Below are 24,786 nucleotides of genomic sequence, written 5' to 3'. Positions count from 1 at the left end.
CGTGAGCAGTCAGTCGAGACGAACTGCAATTGCGTAGTCACAGACTGACAACATATGAAGTCAAACCATTACAAACTAATATATTTCGATGCAAAATATCTTTGTGCACAAGTCTATGAAATTTCAAAGCATTTGGTGAAATAGGTGGCCAGTAAAGTTATAAAAAGTGCACGTCCGCACTATACGGACGTCGGGAGTTGCCGCCATTTTTACGACGTCCGTATAGTACGGACGTCGGGGTTAAAAGGGTTAAGATAAATCTCTATGCCTTAGTATTGAATTTTCAAGTAATAAACACAGACACTAAATAGTAAAAAATGAGAAAGGACTTTTGGGCAAAGAAACTTTTTCACTTGTTTTGGCTTAAGAGACCATACTTCACATTTTGGAACATAGTTGGGAACTTATGTAGAAATACTTAACTCATATTTACAATGCAGTTGTATTTAACATGCCAAAAGTGTGTTCATCTTGCAGCTTAGTTAAAAAACATTAAAAATAAAATACAAACTGATACATTGTCAAGTAATTCTATCAACAGAACAGTTTCAACAAAATAATACAGCAAAGGCAATATAAAAGGCAGTGAAAATTTCCCAAGAAGGTAACACTCAAACACTCTATCTGTCAAAACCAATAATAGTTTAGCATCAACTTAGTATTAATAAATTGGTAAACACAAATTTTCAACAATTCACGTCAAGTTTAACTAAATTAACCTTACCTTCCAATTCTAATTACTTTTTTTGTTTAAAGTTCCTTGCAACTTTGTTATAATTGCTATTGTTTGTTATAATTCGGATTCAACAATACACGAATGAATAGGTGTCAAAACAAATAGTTTCTTAGTATCACAAAGCAATATTTTATTATCAATAATTTATGCTTTTAAAATATATGTGATGTGGAAGCAAAACGAGATCTTTAAAAAATTTTTAGTTTGAATTATTCTTCCTATAAAATTAACCATTAAATTGTGAACAATTGCATAATTCATTCTGAAATGTAACATTTACTGCGTTATGTAAATATGGATAGTTATGCATGCATTATGGATAAGATGAAGTTTTTATCTAAAAAATGTACAATTACTCAGATCTCATTCTGTGACTATCTTTTTATTTTCAAGGTTTGTTTTGTTCAGAAAAAATAACCTATCTGTATGAAAATTAAATTCCCAGGTTAGATTGATCTACCTAACAATAATATTCTTCCTTTGATCATTTTTGCTTTATACATTTGACTCTTCCAACAAAAGGTATTTCCAATTTCTACTAATATATAAATTGATGGACACTTTTTAAATCAGTCTTATTCTTTAGTTGTAGTCCTTCCCTAGTATACTGAATAAATTTGAAACAGTTGCGTATAACTTGCACTGTCACTCAAGAGGTGTAATTTTGTTGCAACACAAAAAATGAAGTTTAAATCAAGTTTACACTTGTAGTATTTGTACTTCATTTCCAAACAATAAACAACAAAATTTTTGACTAGTGTCACTTCCGATAAATAATTTATGATTTTATTTTATTGGTAATATTTTTGTTATTACGATAAATTTGGTTTGCAAATTTACTCAGTTACATTCACTCCCACATCTTACAGGAATAACTTGCACATCCCTAACACATTAAGTGTGACACTAGTGTTGATTGCCTGTACCAGGTTAATATTAGTGGATGAATACACCCATTAGAGTGATGTAGAGCAGGCAACACTAATCATCTCACTCAGTTTGTATACGACAAAACAATACAACTAGTCTCCAAACTGGAAATAGTGTTGAGTTGAATATCACTCAGCCTTTTAATATCCAGAAAATTTCTTTTTGAACTAATGCCATTATTTATAACAAATAAAACTATTCAATTAATTTTTAAGATTCGTCTTTTGGATTTTAAGCTACTCAAAACCAGAATAAGTTTCAGCAAAGTACGGGAGAAATCAGTCCGAAGAGGCCCACCCAACAATTAGGCCAATCCGAGCAAAGCAAGTGGAGTGGGGTGGAGTTGCCACTTCTAATGTCCACACAGGTGGTGGGGAGGGGGTATTGGACACATGCTATGGCCACCAGTGGACAACCAAAACAGTTTTGTTGTTGTTAACTATTTGTATATTATGATTCAAAAATACTTTCACCATTGGTTTTGATAAGATCGAATAGTAATAACACATTTCACGGTCAATAATAATTTAGAATAAATTTAAAAAATTAACTAGTATACTTCATCAATATTTAGATAGTTTAACCCAATGACCTACTGAATATACCCAGGAAATTCAGTTTCAGAGTATTTACCAATGATTTAAATGAATCAAGTTTATATTAATGAATTAGAACAGAAATGTTTATAAGTAAATCTGGTAATAATAAATTAATATAAAGAAGTGATATTACCTTAAAAGATAATTAAACCTAATTGATATTCGTTAATTTATTAGGATTAGTTTTATCTTTAGTAACTTTTGTTTTAATATCAATTCTTAATTGGATATTATATATTGTATGTAACAAAATTAAGAATAAGATGAGATTGTTGAATTTTGTTCAGTTATTTTTAATTTATATCCCAACAAATAAATTAATAACAAATTCCCTACAATGAAAACATGTGTAACGTGATCTATTCTTTATACAATTCTATTGGTCATAAGATAATTTACAGTAATTGCAGTGTATAAGCTAACAGAGGTAGACTTTATGCCAAATACTTCTCCATTAGTTAAATGACATGTTAATAATCTGCTATAGTATGGCATGTCTTATTCATTAACTCTTCAACTTTGTTGTGCACTTGAACTTCCTTTTCCTCAAATAGTTGAGAGATTACGTCTAAAGCAATCCTTATCTCAAACAGGTTACATTAGTCAGTATTAGAACAAGATTAGTAAGTGAGCAAATAATTTGAGCAATGCAGAAATAATTATTTAAGAGGCTGAAAGATGCTAAGTTAATTATTTATAAAATTTAAATAAGTCAATCAAACGTAGAGGCCAGAAAGTATACCTGAGTGTTGGCCTAGTGGTGGGATTTAACTGAGACCATTCTTTGTTTATCAGTTCGATATATGTCACGAAACAATTCTGAACTGAAACCACTCTTTGTTTATCAGTTCGATATATGTCACGAAACAATTCTGAACTGAAACCACTCTTTGTTTATCAGTTTGAGGTGTGTCACTGAGACAATCATGTATGTACTCATTTACATTCCATATAAACTTATAAAACTATTTCCTAATTGATAATTGTTGCTACAAAAGAGAAGTACTGTAATTTGTGAGACACGTGCTAATAATACATATTAATATAAGAAACAATCTGTGTGATTAGTTCGTTTTCTCCCTCTGAACCCTTTTTGTAAGTGCACTGCCTTTACTTTGAATTTTGTTCGCACTTCTAAATTATATTAATATTGTTCAGGATAATCATATCCTGAACAAAAACAGAAAATATTTTTGATAGACATATAATTTCCAAAATTAGAAGATATGGACACTTGTGACTCCATACTACATATATGGGGACATTTCCTTATACCACGTTAGTAATTTTCACACAGTCAAATAACAATTTTACGTTTGAAGGATTTTTGCATATTTTTCACATTTATAATGGAATTGGTTCCAAGTTCTTTTTGCACATAGGTGGAAGACCTCGATTATGTTATGCAGAGTTATGAAGATATCCATTAAGACAATCTGAGTTAAATAAAGATATTCTACTGAACAGGAAGAAAAGTTGCTGGGAAACAATTTAATACAGTGTTCGGTTCAATCAACTATTATTCACTCTTTTGCACCCCTTCCAATCAAGTTCCCAAACAATCACGAAGCATAGAGAAAACTGGTAACTGTAAACTACTAAATGATGGTTCAGTGATCAATCTCTTTTGGTACATCGGTTTTGAACTGTTGAATGCTATGTTAGAGTAGAGTTTGTCTAGTTGATCTCGACGTCGCTACAAGTGTCACTGTCATCGTCGGAGAATTCGTGGCTGGGGGACAGCGGGTCTGACAATGAGGTCTGCTGTGACACCTCAGTGCCCGTGTCACCGCTGCTCGGTTCCCGCGCCATCCACCTCGTAGTCTCTCGCACCGGTCGCCAGCTCTACATCACAAAACTTAAGTCATACACACAACAGTAATAGTGCAGTTTACTATATATAGCTTAGCGACATTCATCTTTAAGTTAGTAGTTGTTAACATTTGGAAATAAGAACTAGAAAATATTTTAACCTAGGAAACAATTAAAAAATGTTGACAACTATTTGTACTGTGACCGCACATTAGCTTAATACTCTATTCTCCAGAAGATTTTGAATTAAATGCGATCCTTCTTACCTACTATATCACCACCTGGAACTTTTGGGATTACTATAATTTAGCTAACAGGTACTGTCATATAATTCCTTGAACCCAAGGTAACGACTACTCTAAGGTAAATGCAATCTTTCTCGTCCACTAGATCATAAACTGGAAGTCAGGGGTTAATTGTTATACATTTTAGCTAACACAGGGTGGCCAGTCAAAACCTCTTTTCAAATTCCCGGTTTTCTAATTTGCTGGTTGAAAATTTTTGATTCTCTAGTCCATTTTCAAACCAAATAAATTGTAATACTGTATTTGAGCCTTATACTGAGTGCAACGGTGACGGTTAATCCTCACCAGCTGTATTTCCAAGAAATGCCATGAAGCAGAGGTGGTCTAGCAAATTTCGTCACTAGTGATATGCAAGAAATTCTATGACGATTAATCACTACCAACTATTTTAATCTCCTTCGTTTTTATCTCTGTATTTTTCAACCTGTCTATAATATAATGTAAACCTAATAATTTTCCTTTCAGTGTGGTTTGGAAAGTACATGTATCCAATCCAGAAAAATAAAGAGAACAAACAAATAACAATATATTGCTACCGTGGAGCAGACTGCAGTTCAGCGTTGCGTGTCAGAGGTCTGAGGTAGATGAACCTTCAGTACGAGACAATGAATTAGCCGGTACACAAGGTCGGTTCAGTATGGTCAACAAATAAACCAAATACTTTAATCTGAACTCTACTTTATCTGAATACTAATTTACCCATTTTTGTGGGGGTGAGGAGGGGAGGAGCAAGCCAGGGAATACCACGCTATTATAGAGCAATGTGTTGAGATTGAGAGAAATGAATATATTTAAAACTATAAGTCGTAACCTCTACCTTCTCCTTTAAATAATAGAAATAGAAAATGAGCTTCCAGAATACATTCCATTTACGTAAAAATGTATAAATATGTTTATATTTATAAAGAATATATTTATGTATAACAACAGAAAGTACAACATATAGATAAAATAAAAATCAGCGATCACTTGTTTTCCGCTGAGCAGCTAACAAACGTGCATGGAACCAGCAGACATGATGGCGTTGATAAATAGACATAGAAATACGAACATCAACTAAAATATTATTTATAAATCACATTATTTTGTTACTACACGTTTCTAAATAGTTTTTATATACAAAAAACTAGAAAAATATGTTTTACCAACTGATAACTTGCGTACAACCGATCAGTAGTCGTTAGCAAATAGACATTTAGATTTGAGATTCAGCTTCCCCATATCAGTAGTTGTTAAGAATTGTGATTGTGAAATCATGATACGAGGGTCGTCCATAAAGTAACCGCCGTTTGGGCGTGGCGCCACCATTCTCACATCTGTGCAAGGGAGAGCATCGTGCGATCGCGCGTTCTTTTGTTACAACATAAAAACATGAGCGCTGTGATAGAAAATCCTGCCAAGTGTGAAGTGCGTGGTATAATAAGATTTCTGTGGTCGAAAAGTTACACAGCAGCTAAAATTCATCGTGAATTGAGTGCGGTGTATGACCCAAACATTATGAGCGAAGGTGTAGTCCGTCAATGGGTTCGTTTTTTTCAAATGGAAGAACGAATGTTCACGATGACGACCGGAGTGGTAGGCCATCTCTCGTCAGTGATGACTTGGTGAACAAAGTGGATGAGAAAATTCGCAAGAACCGTCGCTTCACAATCTCGGAACTTTCAGATCATTTTCCTGAAATTTCTCGAAGTCTTGTGCATGAGATAGTGACAGAAAAACTAGGCTCACAAGTTTTGTGCTCGTTGGATTCCAAAAGTGCTCACCGATGATCACAAAATGAAAAGAATGATTTCTGCCATAGACTTTCTTACTCGGTATGACGTTGAAACATTTTTGAACAGGATCGTTACAGGAGATGAGACTTGGTTAACCTATGTGAATGCCGAAACAAAACAACAGTCAATGCAATGGGGTCATACCGCTTCGCTAAGCAAGCCAAAGAAAGCTCGCCAATCGTTTTCAGGAAAACTTGATCTTTAGTTGCACCCAGAATATGAGAACAATTAACGTTATCAATTACTGTTTCTTAAATATTTTGTATTTGCCTTTAAGATATTACAAGAATAGAATCCCCCCATCACGACAACACAAATACAAAGTAAATTAACGCATGAAAGACTATGGTTCAATTCACAATGTGTTTGTTAGATTATAGTCATGGACTAAGAGACAAAATTATGTAAGGCTCCTCATACACGTTAGATTATTTGGTTAGAACAGTTCGAATTGTTCCACCGATCGTCATGTGGGAAGACAAGTCGTTCAGATTAATCGATGATTGAAGAACTAATGGGTTTCCCAGCCGTCACGTTGTCCAATCAGTGCCACTCTGACTAATTATTATATATTTTAGGTAACAGGTGCTGTTATATAATCCCTTGGACCCTAAGGACAATTCTATAGTAAATTAAATGCAATCTTTCTCGTCCACTAGATCATCACCTGGAACTCAGAGGTTAATTACAGTTTTAGCTAACAGCTGTTGTCATATAATCCCTTACACAGTTTTACAGTAAAGTAAATGTAACCCTTTTAGTCTACTAATTATCCAACTGGGCTCTTTCTTTCGTCCAACTGGGATTAAGAGTGCTAACTTTTTATATTTATCTAGTCATATACATAATCCTCTGAACACCAGAGAATATTTTACAGTGCAGTCTTTATTGATAGCTAGATTGTTTCCTGGAGCTCAGAAGCTTAATAGCTTTATCAAACATATTTATTATATATTTTATAATACTATTATGTATTTCATCTATGAATATATAGTTAATCTGATTTTATAGTAATAGAAATACCAGGTATGTTCTATAAGAAATCAACTGGCAGAGACTGTGGACATTGTGGTAAGTTTGGACAAGGACTTACTACTTGCTGGATTTCGTTTTCATTTTGAATTGAAGACACATAAACAGTAACAATAACATACAACAGATAAACAGTGTATGTGTTGAATTTAGTTACAAACTTGGTAAAACTTTTACAGAGTCATGTTCATTCCTCAATCAAGAATAAGGGGAGGCATATATGATTCACATGCAGTACTATAGGTTTAAGTATTTTGCAAACAACAGAATGATGGTAAGTGATGAATGACCAGATAGAGATTAAGCAGACTTTGTGCTTGATTCATGGACACCAAACTAGATTCATGGTGTATCGAGATGTCTGTAACAAATTTGTTTAAAAGTGAGAAACTGCTTGCCACTGCCAATGAAATCCTCTTTTATAACAGGCAATGGGTTTATGTTTATAATATTAAAATGGAGATGTAGCTATTACAGTGGGTGGCCAAAGAATGTCTTCTCCGCACAAAAGAAAAGTGAGTCTGCCCACAATTAAGGTGATGTTTGAGTTTTTTTTTCCAGAAAAGGCCATGAATTTTTAGTATATTATTAGTTGACAAAAACATAATGTCTACTAGTAAATTCTAGCATCTCTGGGGGACTGCTGAGGACAGAAGAGGCCTAACTAAAACAATTACTGATAGCTTATTACTAATAAAAAATAATACAATATTTGTAATAGTATGCATAAATGATGTCCAAATAAATTTCAGATTTACTAAAACTCTTTTCCGTTATATTTTTATTTTTATCAGAAACTTTAACGCTATTAGACATAGTTTACTGTGCAATAGACAGTGTTAATTTTACTAAAACTATACAATAAAATTTGCTGGCCCAAGTAGGCCTACTTACATTTACAAGTCATACTAGATTTCCTACATTGTCATCCTCAAACTCTTCAATTGAGTAGTAGGACTTATTTTCTACAGTTGTTTTCAATTTTCTACAGGCCATACCTGTCTAGAATACCGACAACTTATTAAAAAATCTTATAACTATAGCAATTAGGCTAAATTTAGATTTCTCTATCCCGACATACAAAAAAAGTTTTCCTTGTTTCATGTATTGTATCACGTTTGCAACAGATCAATAATATTAAGAAATAATAAAAATTAGCATTTGCGGGAAACTGTTGTGGGAGGAAATCATTATTGTCATTATTGCATCACCCCAGATAAGTGTCGCATTACTATTACCTTACTATTGTCCACTATTTATGTGAATAAGTTTAAAACAAATTAAAATAGATTTGAAATATTTATTAAAACTAGTATTAACATTTTAGGGCCCATTTGTTCCCCACCAGGTTGACTCACCTGGTCCAATAAATTTCAAGTAAATATGCCTATATTTAAATTCCTTAGGTATGTCACTATAAACCAATAAATTGTAATAAACTCTTGATTTTTTTTGAAGGAAGAACTTCGTACTATTGTTTATAAAAATTATGCAATGCAAAATAAAATTAGTATTCATCATTTTTTAATTTTTTAATAAAATAAAAGCACATTTTTGTTCAGGTTTTTTACCTGCTTTATTTCTTTATGAGTTTAAACTGTAAGGAAGTATCTATCATAAGTATTAGTCATGTTATAAATACCTATATAATTAAGTTCATGGCTCAGGAAACATGTCATTCAAAAATAAAAGCACATATTGTACTATATGTACAATTATTCAGTAAAATACCCATATTTTAGCTTATGAAGTATGTAGTAATTACATTAGTAACTGTAGAACTGGATTAGTTGGTGTGCTATTTTGAACAAAGTAGGCTCTACTTGAAACACAGTTAGGCCTACCTACATAAATTATTTGGTTTCTTTTTAACTTCAAAACTCAATATCATATCAGCACGATAGTAAAAAAAACTAAAAATAAATAAGTCGTTACAATAACAATGGTTTATTGATCTAAACATAAAATTAAAATTGAACAAAAAGTAAACTTACTGTCTGGAGCTAATAGTTACAAGATATACACATCACCCCACAGTTATGCTTAGGCCTACCCTGTAGTTTTTGTAGTATACTTGTCAAATTACGAGTTGGAGTCCAGGTTTGCGTGGACCTAGGCCTAACCCTACTTGGTGCTGAAGGTTATTGTTCAGCCTTGTTGGCATCTAAATCATGATTACTTATTACACTTTCGTCAGAAATAGCAAAATTAGAGTCAATATCATCTTCACTATAAAAATTAAAAACTTGGATCCTTATGTCATCATCATGCAAAACATTTGCATTGCTGCCGCCTCAATTAGTTGACGCCATCTATTACATATAGCACATCAACGTGGAACCTTTATAGTTAATTGAACTTTGAATTAATCTACGACAAGAGGTATTTTAACGTAGTTATATTAAATTTAACTGAACATTGAAACATTACACTTTCTACAATGACATAATGACTCAACCAACCCGGGCAAGTTAACCTCCACCACTAGTACATCTGATCATCCACAAAAGGCACCACCAACGTGGGGCTAGGTTCACATATATACATGAATAGATTTGATCATCGACATATTTATGTACATCAGATCGATCTTAAGAGTTAATTTGTTACAAATGGTCTTTGAGTTCGAGTCTTTAGACTCTTGAAGTGATTCATACAAGATTCTCTATTAATAATTAATACCAGCAATGACTAATTACTTTCTTCTGCCATAAAACAAATTAGCCACATTACCCAAAAGAATTACACCATAGAATAAATGCACATGAAAGAAGCATAATATGCATTTAGAATTAAATTAGCAGTTGAATAAATCCTCATCTTCTATATTAAAAATACGACTTCGGCAAGTCTAACAAGTCTAATACATAACTGATGGGTAGGTTCTATCCAGGACAGCTTACTACCTAACATTATAACTAACAGTTTCACAGAAGAAGATTCATGTTTACTTAGACTAAAAATAATTTCTTCAGTTTTTTACTATTAACAAGTTTTTTGTTCCAAACCAGAAGTTGGGTCTTAAGAAGTGTAACTTTATTTTACAGCTCTAATAGATGATTCTTATAGGCTGAATATAGACTATGCATGTATTTAAATGTCAAAAATATTCACAACTAATGTTAAAATTACAAAAAACATGAAAAGAAAATACTTACGAGTAACATATCTCTCTAAAGATTTTGGTACCAATGACTTGGCCTTTTCCAGGTCTTCTTCTGTACACTGGCCTTTATCAAGACCTAAAACAGCCAAATTTTTAACTCCTAAATAGATACAAAACAATGAAATTTTTTCTTGAGATTTTAAACAATAGAGCTAATTTAAACAGGTCATCCGGTGTTGTTCATTTACCGTTGTACAATTCTTGATTGGCTTTTATCCTGTTAATTATTTAAGCCTTTTAATCTCTACATTATAATTTGAAATGATACGCTTTTTGCGATATTATCTCCTTAGAAAGGATAATACGGCCCTAGATTTGCCTGTGTAGATAAAAGGACGAAGAAATGCAGGCCTGGAAGAGAATATATCTGTCAGAGGTGCTATATGTATTGATGGTGTTTCTAAACAGCTCAAGAGACCAATGATGATGTGTGTTCGCCTGTGATTCTTAAGATATGAATTCCAGAAATATCTTCAGAAAGACTAATAAGGGGTGATAGGTTTCCAGGAGAGTTCACTTTTGGCTAGTTTATACTTTCCAGTTGAACCCATATGGAAACAGCAAAAATGAATGTTTGAATTGATTTTGGCAAAAATGCATGCCTGTACTAAAATATTAGTAGAATGAGTTGCAGATAAATTAGTCAATTTTCAGGCCATTTTAGTCTATTTGGTTACTCTACAATAGTGTTCGTTGGTTTCTTTAGATAATTTTTTGTTTATTCTTTATAGTATCTATTTACAATTTTTTTTTAGTAAGAAAAATCAAAAATCAAAAGCAACTACCAATATTCTATTACTTTTTTTGTTTATATGTTTCAATAATTTTCTATTCAGAACATCACAATGTTTTATACATGGAAAATCAGATTTTATTGGATTACTTAATTATAAAGTATAACAAAACAATCAAAATTCACTTAACCCTTTGCACTCGAGAGTAAAATTTTTGGTCACTACCAAAAAACTCGGGCCTCTATTGAAAAACTACTGGCGAAAACCTCGGAGCCCTTTTTATCAATTTTGTAAAGGTTTTGTTAAAAATTTGTAACTTTTTTATTTTAGCAGTTAGAGTTATAATTTTGGTTTTGTTTTATTTGTCATAAAATTCTATATTGTAAAAAAATATATATTTTTAATTACATTATTTTTAATACCTTTTTTCACTTATAAAAAAAATTCTTTTGCAAAATTTTTTACAAAAGTTAACTTTTAGCTGTTATAACTGAAAAAAATTGCATTGACATCATATAAACTACTATCATTTCTAGGTTCATTACATAATTGTAAACATTCACATAAAATTTCATAAACTTACCTCAATAAACAAAAATGTTGTAGGCAGTTTTGTAATTTCCGACAATTTCCCCAAATAGTGAGTTATTTGTCAAATGATTGAATATTTACTTTTTTATACCTTTTTATGCCCGTAATACCGGTACTTTGGGATTATACCGACCGCATCAATATGAAGAACACAAAAATATAAATTTATAGAAACAAACCTGATAGAACGAAAAAACAACACTTTAATTACAAAATTACAAACTTACAACGATTATCAATGGGGTCAGATTCCGTTATATGCCCCCAACGCTTAAACCTTTTTCAATGAACTTAAAAACGTTATAAAACGATGTAGTTGAGTAATAGAACTAACATTCCATCAATCAACAAGCATTTACAGGTATTGTGATCGGTATTTTTGTCGCTGTTATCTTATCTTTCTCGAGAATCCTGATTACGGCAGGCCGCGCGGCGGGACTCTGCAATCACGTTATCTACTAGACCGCTCGACTTTGACCTATGTCTGAGGTTGGGGAGGGGTTTGCGATAAGACAATTCCTGTTTTATATTGAAGAAATATTGTTCTACGCTAATCTAGTAATCAGTAGAAGCAAAATGTCAAATAACGATTCATGTCTGGATGTGGTCGGTATAATCCCAAAGTACTGTAATACCTCCCTCACTTTCACTTTTGGAATCGTCAGATGATTCCGAATCTGATATGTTACTGACAAAAATATCACTCAGATCGTCAACATAACCTTATTGACTGAAATAACTTATCAGACTAAACAAAACAATGAAGAGATCAGCTGTTGAAGTTGGGATCAAATCAGCTGACGAAAATGGTAAACCTCTACAACTCAATGTAAAACTGCAAAATCACCGCTATAGAGTATACAAATTTACTACGTTTTTACATCCAACAACTATCCAGATTGCGTATATCGCAAATTTACCGCATTTGGATAATTTATAAAGCCAGTGTAAAGGATTTACCAAACGTCCGACATTTCGGACGTCCGAGATTTTGGCCTAAACAGCAAACGTCCGAAATGTCGGACGTCCGAGGTTTTGGCCAAAACAACGTTGTCCGATAATTCGGACGTCGGAGTGCAAAGGGTTAAATTTGTTCACTTTTTGATGATTTTGTGACAAGCTCCTGAATTAGTTGTCTGGGAGATGAGATAAACTGTTTGTTACATTCAATTGTTATTATTAAAATAATAATTAAAATAAACTATTTACATTACATACAATGACCATTCATTTACTTTTTATAATTCACTTTTGTGTCAGGCTTTGAGTATCTTTGATATCTCAATATCACTTTCCATGTATCTGTCTACTTCTGAAGTATACAAATTGTCTTGTTCTATCAGGTAGTGGAAGAATTAAAAAATCATTTAACAACTATAAACAGTTAAACACTAGACATTTAGAACACAATATTTAAATATATATATAGAATGTAAGCAGAAAATTGAGCATATGACAAAATGTAAACAATAACAAATCAAGCTATTAGTTGCTGTAGATGGAGCTTATATTGGTTACTGTTAACTTACATTAAAACATTTATGTTAAAACATTAAAGGTTTTATGTTTTAATGTAAGTTACGCTATTAGTTGTGGTTCCAGTGTGCAAACATAACGAATCGAAATGGAATGATTGCTCATAAGGATGCAGGAGGGCACAAAACTGTGATCTAGGTGAAAAACAAACAAATGCGTGACCATTAGCGTCTAGAGTGCCGCTCCAGCACTTGTTATTATTCAGCCCCCCTTCGGCCGCAACGAGTGACGTTCGGGCAAATTCCCTAAAGGGTTAATTAAAAATTTATATCATTTTTTAATTTAAATATTCTCATGTAACACTGAAAACATTTTTTTTTGTACACCATGTCATAAACTTTAAGATGAATTACTATTGTTTTTCAGTGATTTGTAATTATTTCTTATCCCGTATTGAAATATTTACAGTATATACGAGGTCCAATCAAAAAGTATCCGACCTCGTCGTGTATCGCGGCTTCTGCTGCCAATAATGAGATAAGATTTGTTGCGACAATAGTTCCTACTATGATAAGGAAAGGTACAAAGTCTTATCTTGATCCCCCGACTGGTTCGCCGGAGACGGGTCAGTATGTACTGATAAGTCAAGTGCGCGTATCGGTTTTCTCTAACTGTGAAGATGACGGAAAAAGTGGAACAACGTTATTGCATTAAATTTTGAGTGAAACTCGGAGAAAAACAAAGTGAGACCATTCGGAAAATTCAGCTAGCATTCGAAAATGAGGCAATGAGTGTTACGCAGATTAAAGAGTGGTATAACCGTTTCAAAAGTGGTCGAACCTCGGCAGAAAGTGACGCGCGTTCGGGCCGACCAAAAACAAGTCGAACTCCGGAAATCATCGAGAAAGCAAAAGTTTTGATCTGTGAAAATCGTCGAATGACTGTGGAGGAAGTAAGTACTGAGTTAGATGTCAGTTTCGGATCAGCTGAAGCAATTTTAACGGATGATTTGGGATTGTGCCGGGTAGCCGCAAAATTTGTGCCAAAATTGCTGACAGACGAGCAGAAGCAACGGCGATTGGATGTTGCCGAGGACATGCTGCAATGTTGTGAGGATGATGCGGACTTTTTGACATCGATAATAACTGAAGACGAAAGTTGGGTCTATGGATATGACCCTGAGACCAAATTTCAGTCATCACAATGGCAGTCTCCCCAGGATCCTCGGCCAAAAAAAGCAAGGCAAGTTCGAAGCAATGTCAAAGTGATGCTTACTGTTTTTTTCGACCACCGTGGAGTTGTGCACCATGAATATGCCCCTGAGGGTCAAACTGTGAATGCACAGTACTATTTAAGTGTCCAACGTCGTCTCCGAGATGCGATTCGCCGCAAAAGACCTGACTTGTGGGCGTCTCAAAATTGGCGGCTACACCACGACAATGCGCCAGCTCATTCTTCCCAGCTCATTCAAACTTTTTTGGCGAAACACGGCACTCCGCAAGTTCCTCAGCCTCCGTACTCTCCAGATATGGCTCCATGCGATTTTTGGCTCTTCCCCCACCTCAAAAAACCATTGAAAGGCACCAGATTTGAAAGTCGAGAAGCAATTATGAAAAAAACGACGGCTGATCTCATGGCGATGCCGAAAAGTGATTTTCAAGACTGCTTCCAGAAGTGGAAACGTCGCTGGAATCGTTGTGTTGCTTCTCAGGGTGCTTATTTTGAAGAAAATTAACGCCAGCTTTTTTCAGGTAACTTCAGTTTTACGTTGCACCAAAAGGTAGGATACTTTTTGATTGGACCTCGTACAATACAATTTATAGAACAAATCGTACATGCTACTAAATAAAGAGGTTTATTTAATGTACAGTTTTTATAAAGGATACAAATTAAACAATAAAAGATAATGGTGGAGTATAAGAAGCAGTTGGAGATCTATGAATTTGGAAACTGCTGAGGACGATGATACATTTCAGCTATAATGCTTCTGTAATGCATTCATTTGCTGGATAATAAAATAAGACTAGACTAATTGAATACACCTTCTAAAATTCACAACATTAGCAAAGAAATAACTTACCTAAAACTAGGCCCATCTTTTTTAAGACCTCGAAGTCGTCACTGATTTCAAACTTATCATTAAAAACAAACAGGTACTCGGTTCTGAAATAAATAAAACAAAACAAATTACTATTAAAATAAAAAATATATTTTAAAATCTGCTAAGATCTAATAAAGTGCCCAGAGGACATGAAATATCCCATTTTGTGTATTGTTTTAATGATTCTATAAACAAGACAAATACCCTTCCAATCTGGTAAAGATAATCAGTGGTAGGCTCCTATTCTATAAAAACTCAATCTGAGTTTTTTGCCCTTTTTAACTATAAAAACCTAATAAATTATCTATTTATTGCACAATTCTTATTGTTTAATAATCCACACTGTATGTGACTGCTTGAATAAATAAAACTATAGTAATAATAATACAAAACCAAGAGTGCAATGCAATATTTTGAACTAATTCTTTTAGATATGAGACATTATTACAATTAAATTTTGATGGATATCTTTTTTACTTCCAATTCATTGTCCAATGAAAATCTGTTGATGTTTACGACAACATTGATACTCCCAAAAGTAGTTGATAGAGCGTATGATATACAATACGCTATATCCAGGTTAGATTTTTAAAGTAAACACTTTTAACCACACAGACAATAGACAATAGAAAAATCTCTTTATTTCATGAACATTGAGTACAGAAATGTCGTCAAAAGTTTGCAAGAGTTGGAACTTGATGAATACAAACTAGGCTTGCATTACAAATAGGTGATAAATCCATGTACGAAATTAGTTTTGATCTTGAAAAGCCTGAATGTACTCGTCGATTGAGTAAAGGGGTCGAACTAGGAGCCAGTTGATAAGCCGCTGTCTTATATTCTTGATTGGCCCTGGAATTTTCAGCTCATCAGGCAGGTAGTTGGCAAGTTTGGCACCGATGTATGAGGGCTTCTTCTCATAGAGTGCCAGTTTGTGATTGGGAAGAACATAGTCGCTACCGTTTCTTGTGAAGTGGTTATGTAGGTTGTTTCTTCTGGGGAGATCTTGATGTGCAGCATGGAGGATTGTAGAGGAGAATGGAGGAGAATGTAGAGAGCTACCACTGTAAGGATTTTTAAGTTTATAAAAGCTCCTCGGCAGGACTCCTGAGGACCTAGACCCAGCATGGCTCTGATGATCTACAACAGGGGTGCCCAACAGTTTTTACCCAAGGGCCACATTGTAAACCCTTTATGGCCAGGCGGGCCAACATCCCAGGGGATTTGGACCCCAAACAAAACGCATTGCCCGGGGTTTGTTCCAGAAATGCTGTGCAAAATATGAGTTTTAAGGTTATTTGGCCCTTGTTTCCTGATTATTGTAATTTCTTATTATTTATTAGTTGTTAGGTAAAGGTTTATAATGTTTTTAGGTTCTTTTAGTAGAAATAAATATAAACCCAGACTTTTGGATGTTTGCTCTAATTCTGAGGGAACAATAAAAAAGTCACCAATAAATTGAATACATTGATTTAAATTAATCCTACTAGGATACTAGGACATACAAATTACGTGGCGAGTGGTGACCTTGAGTTGGGTAGGGGTTACGTCGCCGCACCGCGCACTGTGCCGTGCTTTACGCGCGCTCTATTCGCCAGCCGGCAGCCACCACCGTAGTAAGTGAAATCTGTCTGCAACTACTTTACTTCTTTCAACACTCATACTCCACCAAATGAATACGGCTCGTTCTACGTGAAATCGGCTGGACTGCTTGGTTCTCAAAATTTGTATTTATTTAATATTTCAAATGCTTGTAAACAAATTTGGTTGTTTTGGCAACAAGGCGGGCCACATAAAACTGACTCACAGGCCGGATTCGGCCCGCGGGCCGTAGGTTGGGCAGCCCTGATCTACAATATATGCAATATATTACAAAGATTTAAATATACACAACCAGTGTAATTAATCTGTACTTTATTACTTTGTGAATGTATTCCAGCTAAGTACCAATAATGCTTACAGTGTAAAACCTGAAAATGTTGGTATTAAAAAATTCATAAAGTAAAATTATTTACAGCCTCAGGAATTTTATTTGCAAGTTTATATTATACTTTATAAATCATATACTTATGTAATTTTGTTTATCCTAATTATATTATAAATGTGAAAGTACTTTTGTTTGTTTGTTTTTTTTTTCTTCACACATAAACTATTCAACTGATAGTACTGAAATTTTATATGGACATTCTTATGGTGCCTGGGATAAATATAGACCTATTCTTATTTTGAAAATCCCTCCGGGCTACGCTGAACTGGTGTTTAATACATAAAAAAAAAACAAATCTTGGTCTCTAAAATTGTGAAATATGTCAAATGTAGTCAACTGTTCTATGTAAACTTTGTTTATAATTTGTTTAAATTTATAGTGAGTAAATTCTGTAAGAAATAATCATTACTTTTTACATGGTTTTTAGATTTCAGCGATTTGGTAAGTACTAATATACCTTATAAAATGTACTAAAACACAAGATAGTCAGAATTTGACACCAAACACTACCTTTAAAGCAATCGGCAAGAACTATGCTAGATGGAAGTTCGCTGGTCTGTGCTTTTAAACTAACATACCAAATCTTGTAAAATATTTCATATATTTTTCAGTTTACAAAGAAATAAACATGTAAAAAACATGTAAATAGAGTCATTGTTAATGTACTTTTAACTGTTCATTTTTAGCAAATATTAAGTATTAGATATAAAAGACAAAGTTACTACCTATCTTTTACTATAAATTTAAAGACTGTTATAAAACCCATCTTAGTTGTCTTTTGACAGAAGTAGACTTCTTTGATTTATGATATACATTTTCTTGATCGGGAAACAAGGCAAAATCATCTATGGATAAACAAAATACTAAGGCCAGAGTAAATTACAATGGCCATAAATAGGCACTTTTGAACATAAATTCTTCATAGTGGCAAAAGCAAACCCAACATTGGCGAAATATAGTTCACTCTAACCTGCAATGGACACACATGTGCATTGTCTACTAACTTGCAAGCAAAACCAGCATATAAAAGGCAATGTAGTCTAACATTTAGTATTTAAATTTAAAAACTGTTATGGAACCTATCTTAGTTGTCTTTTGACAGAATTAGGCTTCTCAGAGCTCTAGGCTTCCTTATGAGAAATAAGGCAAAATCAACTATTGAACAAATTATGCCAAGACCAGAGTAAAATTGGTCGTGACAAGAAACCAAACTGTTGAGCATCCAAAATATAATTTGCTTGAACCTGAAGTGCTCATACAGGTGGGAAACCTACGAAATTGCGTGCAAAGCCGCGAGTAACTGCTAGTATAACATAAAATTATGTTTAGAGTGCATAGCAGAATACATATAGTTATCAATTGTGATTCTACTGTCACAGAATATTCAAGGAAAAGGTTATAGCAAATAGCATTTGATAAAAGCAATGATTAGTCCATATAACTAAAAAAAAAAGAAACAGTATGTAATTTATCATTAGCGACAGAATTTTAACTATCCTGATACCATTCTCATTATTTGATATTAAAATTTTGTCATAAGTTTACTCTATGTAATGATCTTCCCTCCACACACAACACACAATCTTTTCAGCCTGATAGTCAGATTGTTCACTGCTTTCACTCACAATTTTATTATTAGGAGACACAAAATAACGTGTTTACATATTAGTACATATTATATAAAGAAATCACTTGATGAACTGACTTGTCATTGGAGATACTGCAGTCGATGACAGTTTTCTTACTGGTATTCACCACAATGAATGGCAACTGTATGGACGTGTTGGGCCCAGGAACACCGGACTTCTCCTCTAGGTTCTTGTTTCTGTCCACAAGGTTCTTGAAGGAGATTTGCTGCAACATTTTTAATGTTCAAAAACTTACCCCTCAGCCATTAAAACTTAATTTTATAATTGTGTGTATTATGTTACTTCTTCGCATATTCAAAAATATTTCATGATTAGATGGTCATTTATAACAATACAAGTGTATAAAAATGGATTTATTTAAAAAAAAAAAAAAAAAAAAAAAAAAAAAACTTATCAACAGCAAACATTCACTTGTCTAAAGTTTGAGAAAACAAAGGAACCAAGCAGTTTCCTTGATTACATTGTAGACAGTAATACAGTAAATATTTTCATGTTTAGAATTATAACTTACCAGAGCAGTGCTGAATGGACTAGATTACTACGTGAGAAGTAATAAAATAAAATAATGAATAGAACATGGCATCGAAAAATATAATATCGGTGATTATTTTAATATGCAAACTGTACGTCAGAACACCCTCAATCAGTTGGGAGTTGGAGAGAGGGAAGTCAGCTACAAATTCTGATTTGCACAATACCCTCGCCACAGAGAGAAAGAACAGAAAGAACCTACTGAAGTTGCTTGTGACCGTGTGCAAGTCAAAACGCATCGCTTGGTAGCACAAAATGATGACGATTAAGTTCTGGTTAACCTTAGCGAGACTCCAGTGAACACTGTTCCAATAATAAAGAGAGCTTTAAAAGAAGGTACCATCAAAATGGCAGTTGTTCAGGGGACACAATATCCTTTTGGAAGATTCGAACTTTTTGGAAGTATGCAATTATGCAGATTGCTTTGCTTTTTGAACTCTCTGAAGAACTGGCTGTTTTTTCTGGTTCCCACAAGGCAAAAATGCTATTGAGATGAGGAGGACTCAAGCCGTAATCATCAAAATCTGAATAGGGAAGTATTTGGCAAAATATTTCAAAACCCAGATGACCCAAAATGCTCAATGCCCAGGGAAAGTTTGATTTGTCTTGATTTATTGTTACAAAACTAAGTCTTGGCCCTGCCAAGTCAATAATACTTATCAGCAAGGGTCTATTATGTATTAAAGAGAAAAAGGTTAAGATTACTAATTAATATTATTGAATAGTACAGGGCCAAGTCAATAATACTTATCAGCAAGGGTCTATTATGTATTAAAGAGAAAAAGGTTAAGATTACTAATTAATATTATTGAATAGTACATCAACAAATTAATGTGCAGAATCATTAGCAACAGTTTATGGAAATAGTATGACCACAATTAAGTATTGATTTCTCAAATAAGCATTAACACAGGATTTATTTTCTCAAACCTTTCAAGGTAAAGACCACTTGATCAACTACTTGCCACCATTTCACACTTGATTTCAAAATCAATTTTAATGACCAAGTTAAGAGAAACAGCGGCAAAAGTAATAATCATACCAAACAAGACTCCAGTGGAGAATTAATTATCAATTAACATTGTGATACAGTTTACAGAAAGAATTAACAGTTTATGATCAGTTCAGTTCCACATCTTCTTTACACACAAAAATCTAGTAATGATAGTTTACCAACAGGCCTGCACTTGACACTTTTAAACATTGGTGAAAAAGTCTCAATGTTTTCAGGTGAAATAACTTTCTTCACTTGGATACAGTAATAACAATTCATTATGAATATCCTCAATATTGTTTCCAATCATTAAACATAATATTTTAATGATTTACACATCTGCATAACATTCAAATTTACCAATTAAAAAAAATTATTTTAAAGATCTGTTTCAGAATAAATTCTCGAGATACGCCACAACTCACTTGCATAATTAACTCATGCAGCTGATTGGTTTTGGCCTTAATCCTTTCAGATAGTTCCTTCTTCTTCTCCACAAGGTCCAGGCACTCCTGCATCGAGTTGGTCGGCAAGCCCAACCACTTGATCAGTTTCTTTTCTTTGGAGATGATGTTCATCGCCATCAACACGTTGAGGGCATCGTATACTCTTCGCCTTATATTTTTTTGGTCATATTGCTGAAAAATGATGTAAAAATGTATTTCACTATAATTGTTAAGAGTTCAACTAATCACAAACAAAAACATATCAGATGGTTTTTAGATGAATACTGGATGGAGACTGTAATCAGCTTTAGTATCGTAGTTAAGAGTCGGGTCTAATATAAGCTATCATGTATGTTTTGTCCGAGTATTCCAACAAAACTTGAAAGAACTGGGTTTGTTACACATTTCTTTTCACATTAATTCAAAGGTATTGCTTGACAAAATACAATTTAATAAATAAGGTCAAAATAGTTGTTATTGACAAAGGTGCTTTCCAATAAACTTTTAAGTGATTTATGAAACAATATATATTTTTATCAATATGTGTACAGCGTGATAATAATCTGTAAACACATTTCATAAAAGAACTATCAGAGAGATAAAATATGGCTGTTGTAAGACTAGAAGTACAGTGCTTACACACAAGATATATAACACAAATTCTTTTTATTCATTATATTAATGTCCGTGTGTGCCATTTTTTTTGCAAAAATGTGGGGTTTTGGAAAAATGGTACTCGTGTTTTTTTTTTTTCACCAAAATCTTTTGTCAGTTATTCTGTGGGCAAAACATAAGCTTGAATTTAAAATAAATATGAATATAGAGTTGTATTTAATATTGTTACTAAAAATATATAAAATGTTACCATAAAATAAAACAAAATTCTGAGTTTAAACTGAAATACTGTACATGTAAAATTTTATTCACATATAAATTAAGAGTATTTACAGGTAAAAAGCTGAAAAATCCTTACAAATAATAGGTTTTAATTGTTAGATTTGCAAAAGAACTTGTATTTGGCTGATATATTTTGTCGACTTTGACATAGGTCTTTTACATGAATGAAAATCGAAGTAATTTTTCACACATCATATACATTATTTACACCACTCAAGTAAGAGAAAGAAACAAGTCATTGCTGCACGATGAATTAGCGGCCCTTTTCAGTTATAAGTCAGCTGCGAATTTACTCAACCATTAAGGGGTGAACTAGAGATTGATTTAATTGTGTTATTTAATGTTTTTGAGTTTATTTTGTTTTCATTAAAAAAACTTTTTTTAAAGATGTATAAATTAATGATTCTCACTTTAATAAAGTTATTGTACATCTCAAGCAATAAACTGTCTAGCATAATAACCATTGTTTTTTGGCTTTCACAAAGCAAGTAAATAATTAACAAAATACCTGGTCTGGAGTCCCTGTGTTTAAAGCAGGGTTTGTGAATTCAGCAACGAGTTCGTCAGCGACTTCATTGTAAGAAGTTACTCCCTTTTTTCTAACCTTTTCACAGACTTTCATAGAGAAATGCCGCAGACCTTTTCCGCCTTTTTCTGTTTTACGACGCTTGCTACTGCAAAGAAAGAAATCACACTTGTCTTAATTGTATAAAATAAATATAAGAATTACAACATTTGGAATGTTACTTTTCAAATAGTGAAACAAACAGTGTTAAGTTCATTCTCCACAGTAAAACATAAGTAACTAATCTTGTCCATTAAATTAGATTGACACACAATTCATTCTAGAACTATTTCCATTATCTTTCCAGAGCCAATGTTACACATTGTGACAAAGTTTGCAGGCCAGGAGGAAAACAATAAAAAGCAAATTGCTTGTCACTGTTACTTTGTGATGGAATAATTTGATGTTTGTTTAAAAACACAATTGACAAAAACAAAACGCATAATTTACATTTACTTACTATTCATTGTCTGATTTGCCACTCATAAGAAAATAAACAGAAATTTTCAATATAATTGTAAGTAAAAATAGTAAACGAGATATTCTAAGCTGGAATGGAACTTGCATTGTAGCAGCCACCCAACACAATAAATCGAAGAGTATGGTGATAGATTCTTATTTTCCTGCCTCAATCTTCAACATAAATGTTATCTTCCCAGCCTATTCGAGTCCTTATAGCAATACTTGATTTGTGAGTGCTGGTTGATCTTGTCAGAAAAATGGAGCTTTTATAGATCATCACATGATTGTAACATTTAAATTTTAAATCACACTTGTTTAATGTTACAAGTTGCAAGGATAATGTTTATTGCATACCTAATTTTGAAAGGTATAATCAATGATTAGCCCATATTGGGTTATAATTACTTATGGATTCTGTATCATAATGCACGTTTTTGTTTGTCAAGATGTTCTTGGTTAAACACACTGTTGTTTTTTGACCACCCGCTCTTCTCATTTTGATTTTAAAAGAACAAGATTTGGGTTTGTTTAACAAGTAAGTGACTGTGATAACTAAGGTGAATAAGTGCAGTGCAGGTATTAATAATGGAACATTTTACTAATTACAGATAATAAATTATAAGTAGTACTTTTTCTGCCTTCAGTTTGGTTTTTTGACTAACTACACCATAATAGTGACCCTACATTCAAATTATTTCTGCTATTGAATGGACAGTCATCTTATAAAAAGAGGTAGGTATACGCCAGACCAAATATAGGGTAACAAGCTTAATTGAGTTCAAATGCAAAATTTAGGAGTATACAGCTGATTTCATCTCGAGATGTACTGTGTACGGACCTAAAAACTTTTACAGCCTCTAGGCAGAGGGAAGATACATTTTGCTAGTTTACTGAGTGATAGGTTTCAATGGCACTCATATTTATAAATGAAGTTATATGGAAAATTCAAATTCTATAGTGAAATTTGTTCAGCTGAGTAAAATATACAGGGTCTGTGGATCTGGCGGAAGACAGGGTGGCGTGGAAGAGGTTCATAGACGAGGCGAAGAATCGACTGAGATTTGTTACGCCCCGGCAGTAAGTAAGTAAGTAAGTAAGAGTAAAATATACAAAATTTAAAAGTTTATAGCTCAATTCATTCTTGAAATATCACACTAAACTAAAAGTTCTGCTAAAGCTCAGCCAAATCACATGTGGTGACATATACCAGCATCGAACTTTATCTTGTCTGTATATAAATAAATTTATACAATGGAGTATTGATAGATGAGACAAAACATAACAAAATCATTTTGCTAACACAATTTTACTGAATTTCATAAACATATCTGACTCTGCTACTACAAAAAACAGGGAGGAAAATAAACAATATTTTAAAGCGAATTACACAAACCGGATGAAAAAATTAAAATTTATTTATAAAATAACTTACTACTCTGGAACAAAGTCCATTTCCAGTTCCTGTCGCTTCCTGTTGCCGCTTCTGTCGAGAATCATTGGTGCTACATATGCTTTGGGAGGGTTGGTACTTGGCATCATTTGCTGTAAATAAAATAAACTTTATGTACTAAAGTTGATTGATATAAAAAACTTTCATAGTTCTATATGAGTTGTACAGTTTCAACAAAAGTCAATTCTTAAGTTAAAAAATGAATTTGATGCCAAAAAAGTAATTTTTTTTATAGGCTAAACATTTTTTCATTAGTGAATAGCTGAGAATGAAAACAATTTTCAAGGAATAACATGTGGAACTGTTGCAGTAATCAACACATGAGGAAAGCATCCAGAATAAAGGTACATTCAAGCAATTAAATAAATAATACTGAAAGTCCAACAATAAAATAATATATAAAAAGAATAAAAACTTATAGGCTTTACTTCTTGAAGTCAATAGTAAATTTTACTGATAGAGATTCCACATAATGAACTCTCTTTCTGGTAACAGGTAATTCAAATTCAAAATAAATTGGTGTGTGGAGGAGAGTTCAGTGTAGCAAC

General features: G+C 33.1%; 1 protein-coding gene across 1 annotated transcript in view; it reads right to left on the bottom strand.

Annotated features, from left to right (window-relative positions):
• Positions 1-423: 423 nt before the first annotated feature.
• LOC124364894 (transcription factor Dp-2) overlaps positions 424-24,786 on the bottom strand; it is a 48,185-nt gene continuing 23,822 nt past the window's right edge. The window contains exons 5-11 of the mRNA XM_046820699.1: positions 24,221-24,330; positions 22,270-22,435; positions 20,844-21,056; positions 18,950-19,098; positions 15,237-15,319; positions 10,348-10,431; positions 424-4,110 (exon numbers count right to left, since the gene is read on the bottom strand). Coding sequence (XP_046676655.1) covers positions 4,052-4,110; positions 10,348-10,431; positions 15,237-15,319; positions 18,950-19,098; positions 20,844-21,056; positions 22,270-22,435; positions 24,221-24,330 — 864 coding nt within the window. The 3' untranslated portion in view covers positions 424-4,051. The remainder of the gene's footprint in view (positions 4,111-10,347; positions 10,432-15,236; positions 15,320-18,949; positions 19,099-20,843; positions 21,057-22,269; positions 22,436-24,220; positions 24,331-24,786) is intronic.

The sequence above is a fragment of the Homalodisca vitripennis genome, chromosome 6, assembly GCF_021130785.1.
Source record: "Homalodisca vitripennis isolate AUS2020 chromosome 6, UT_GWSS_2.1, whole genome shotgun sequence".
Classification (NCBI taxonomy): Eukaryota; Metazoa; Arthropoda; class Insecta; order Hemiptera; family Cicadellidae; genus Homalodisca; species Homalodisca vitripennis.
Note: the sequence above shows the minus strand (reverse complement) of the source record. Positions and strands in the feature narration are given on the sequence as shown.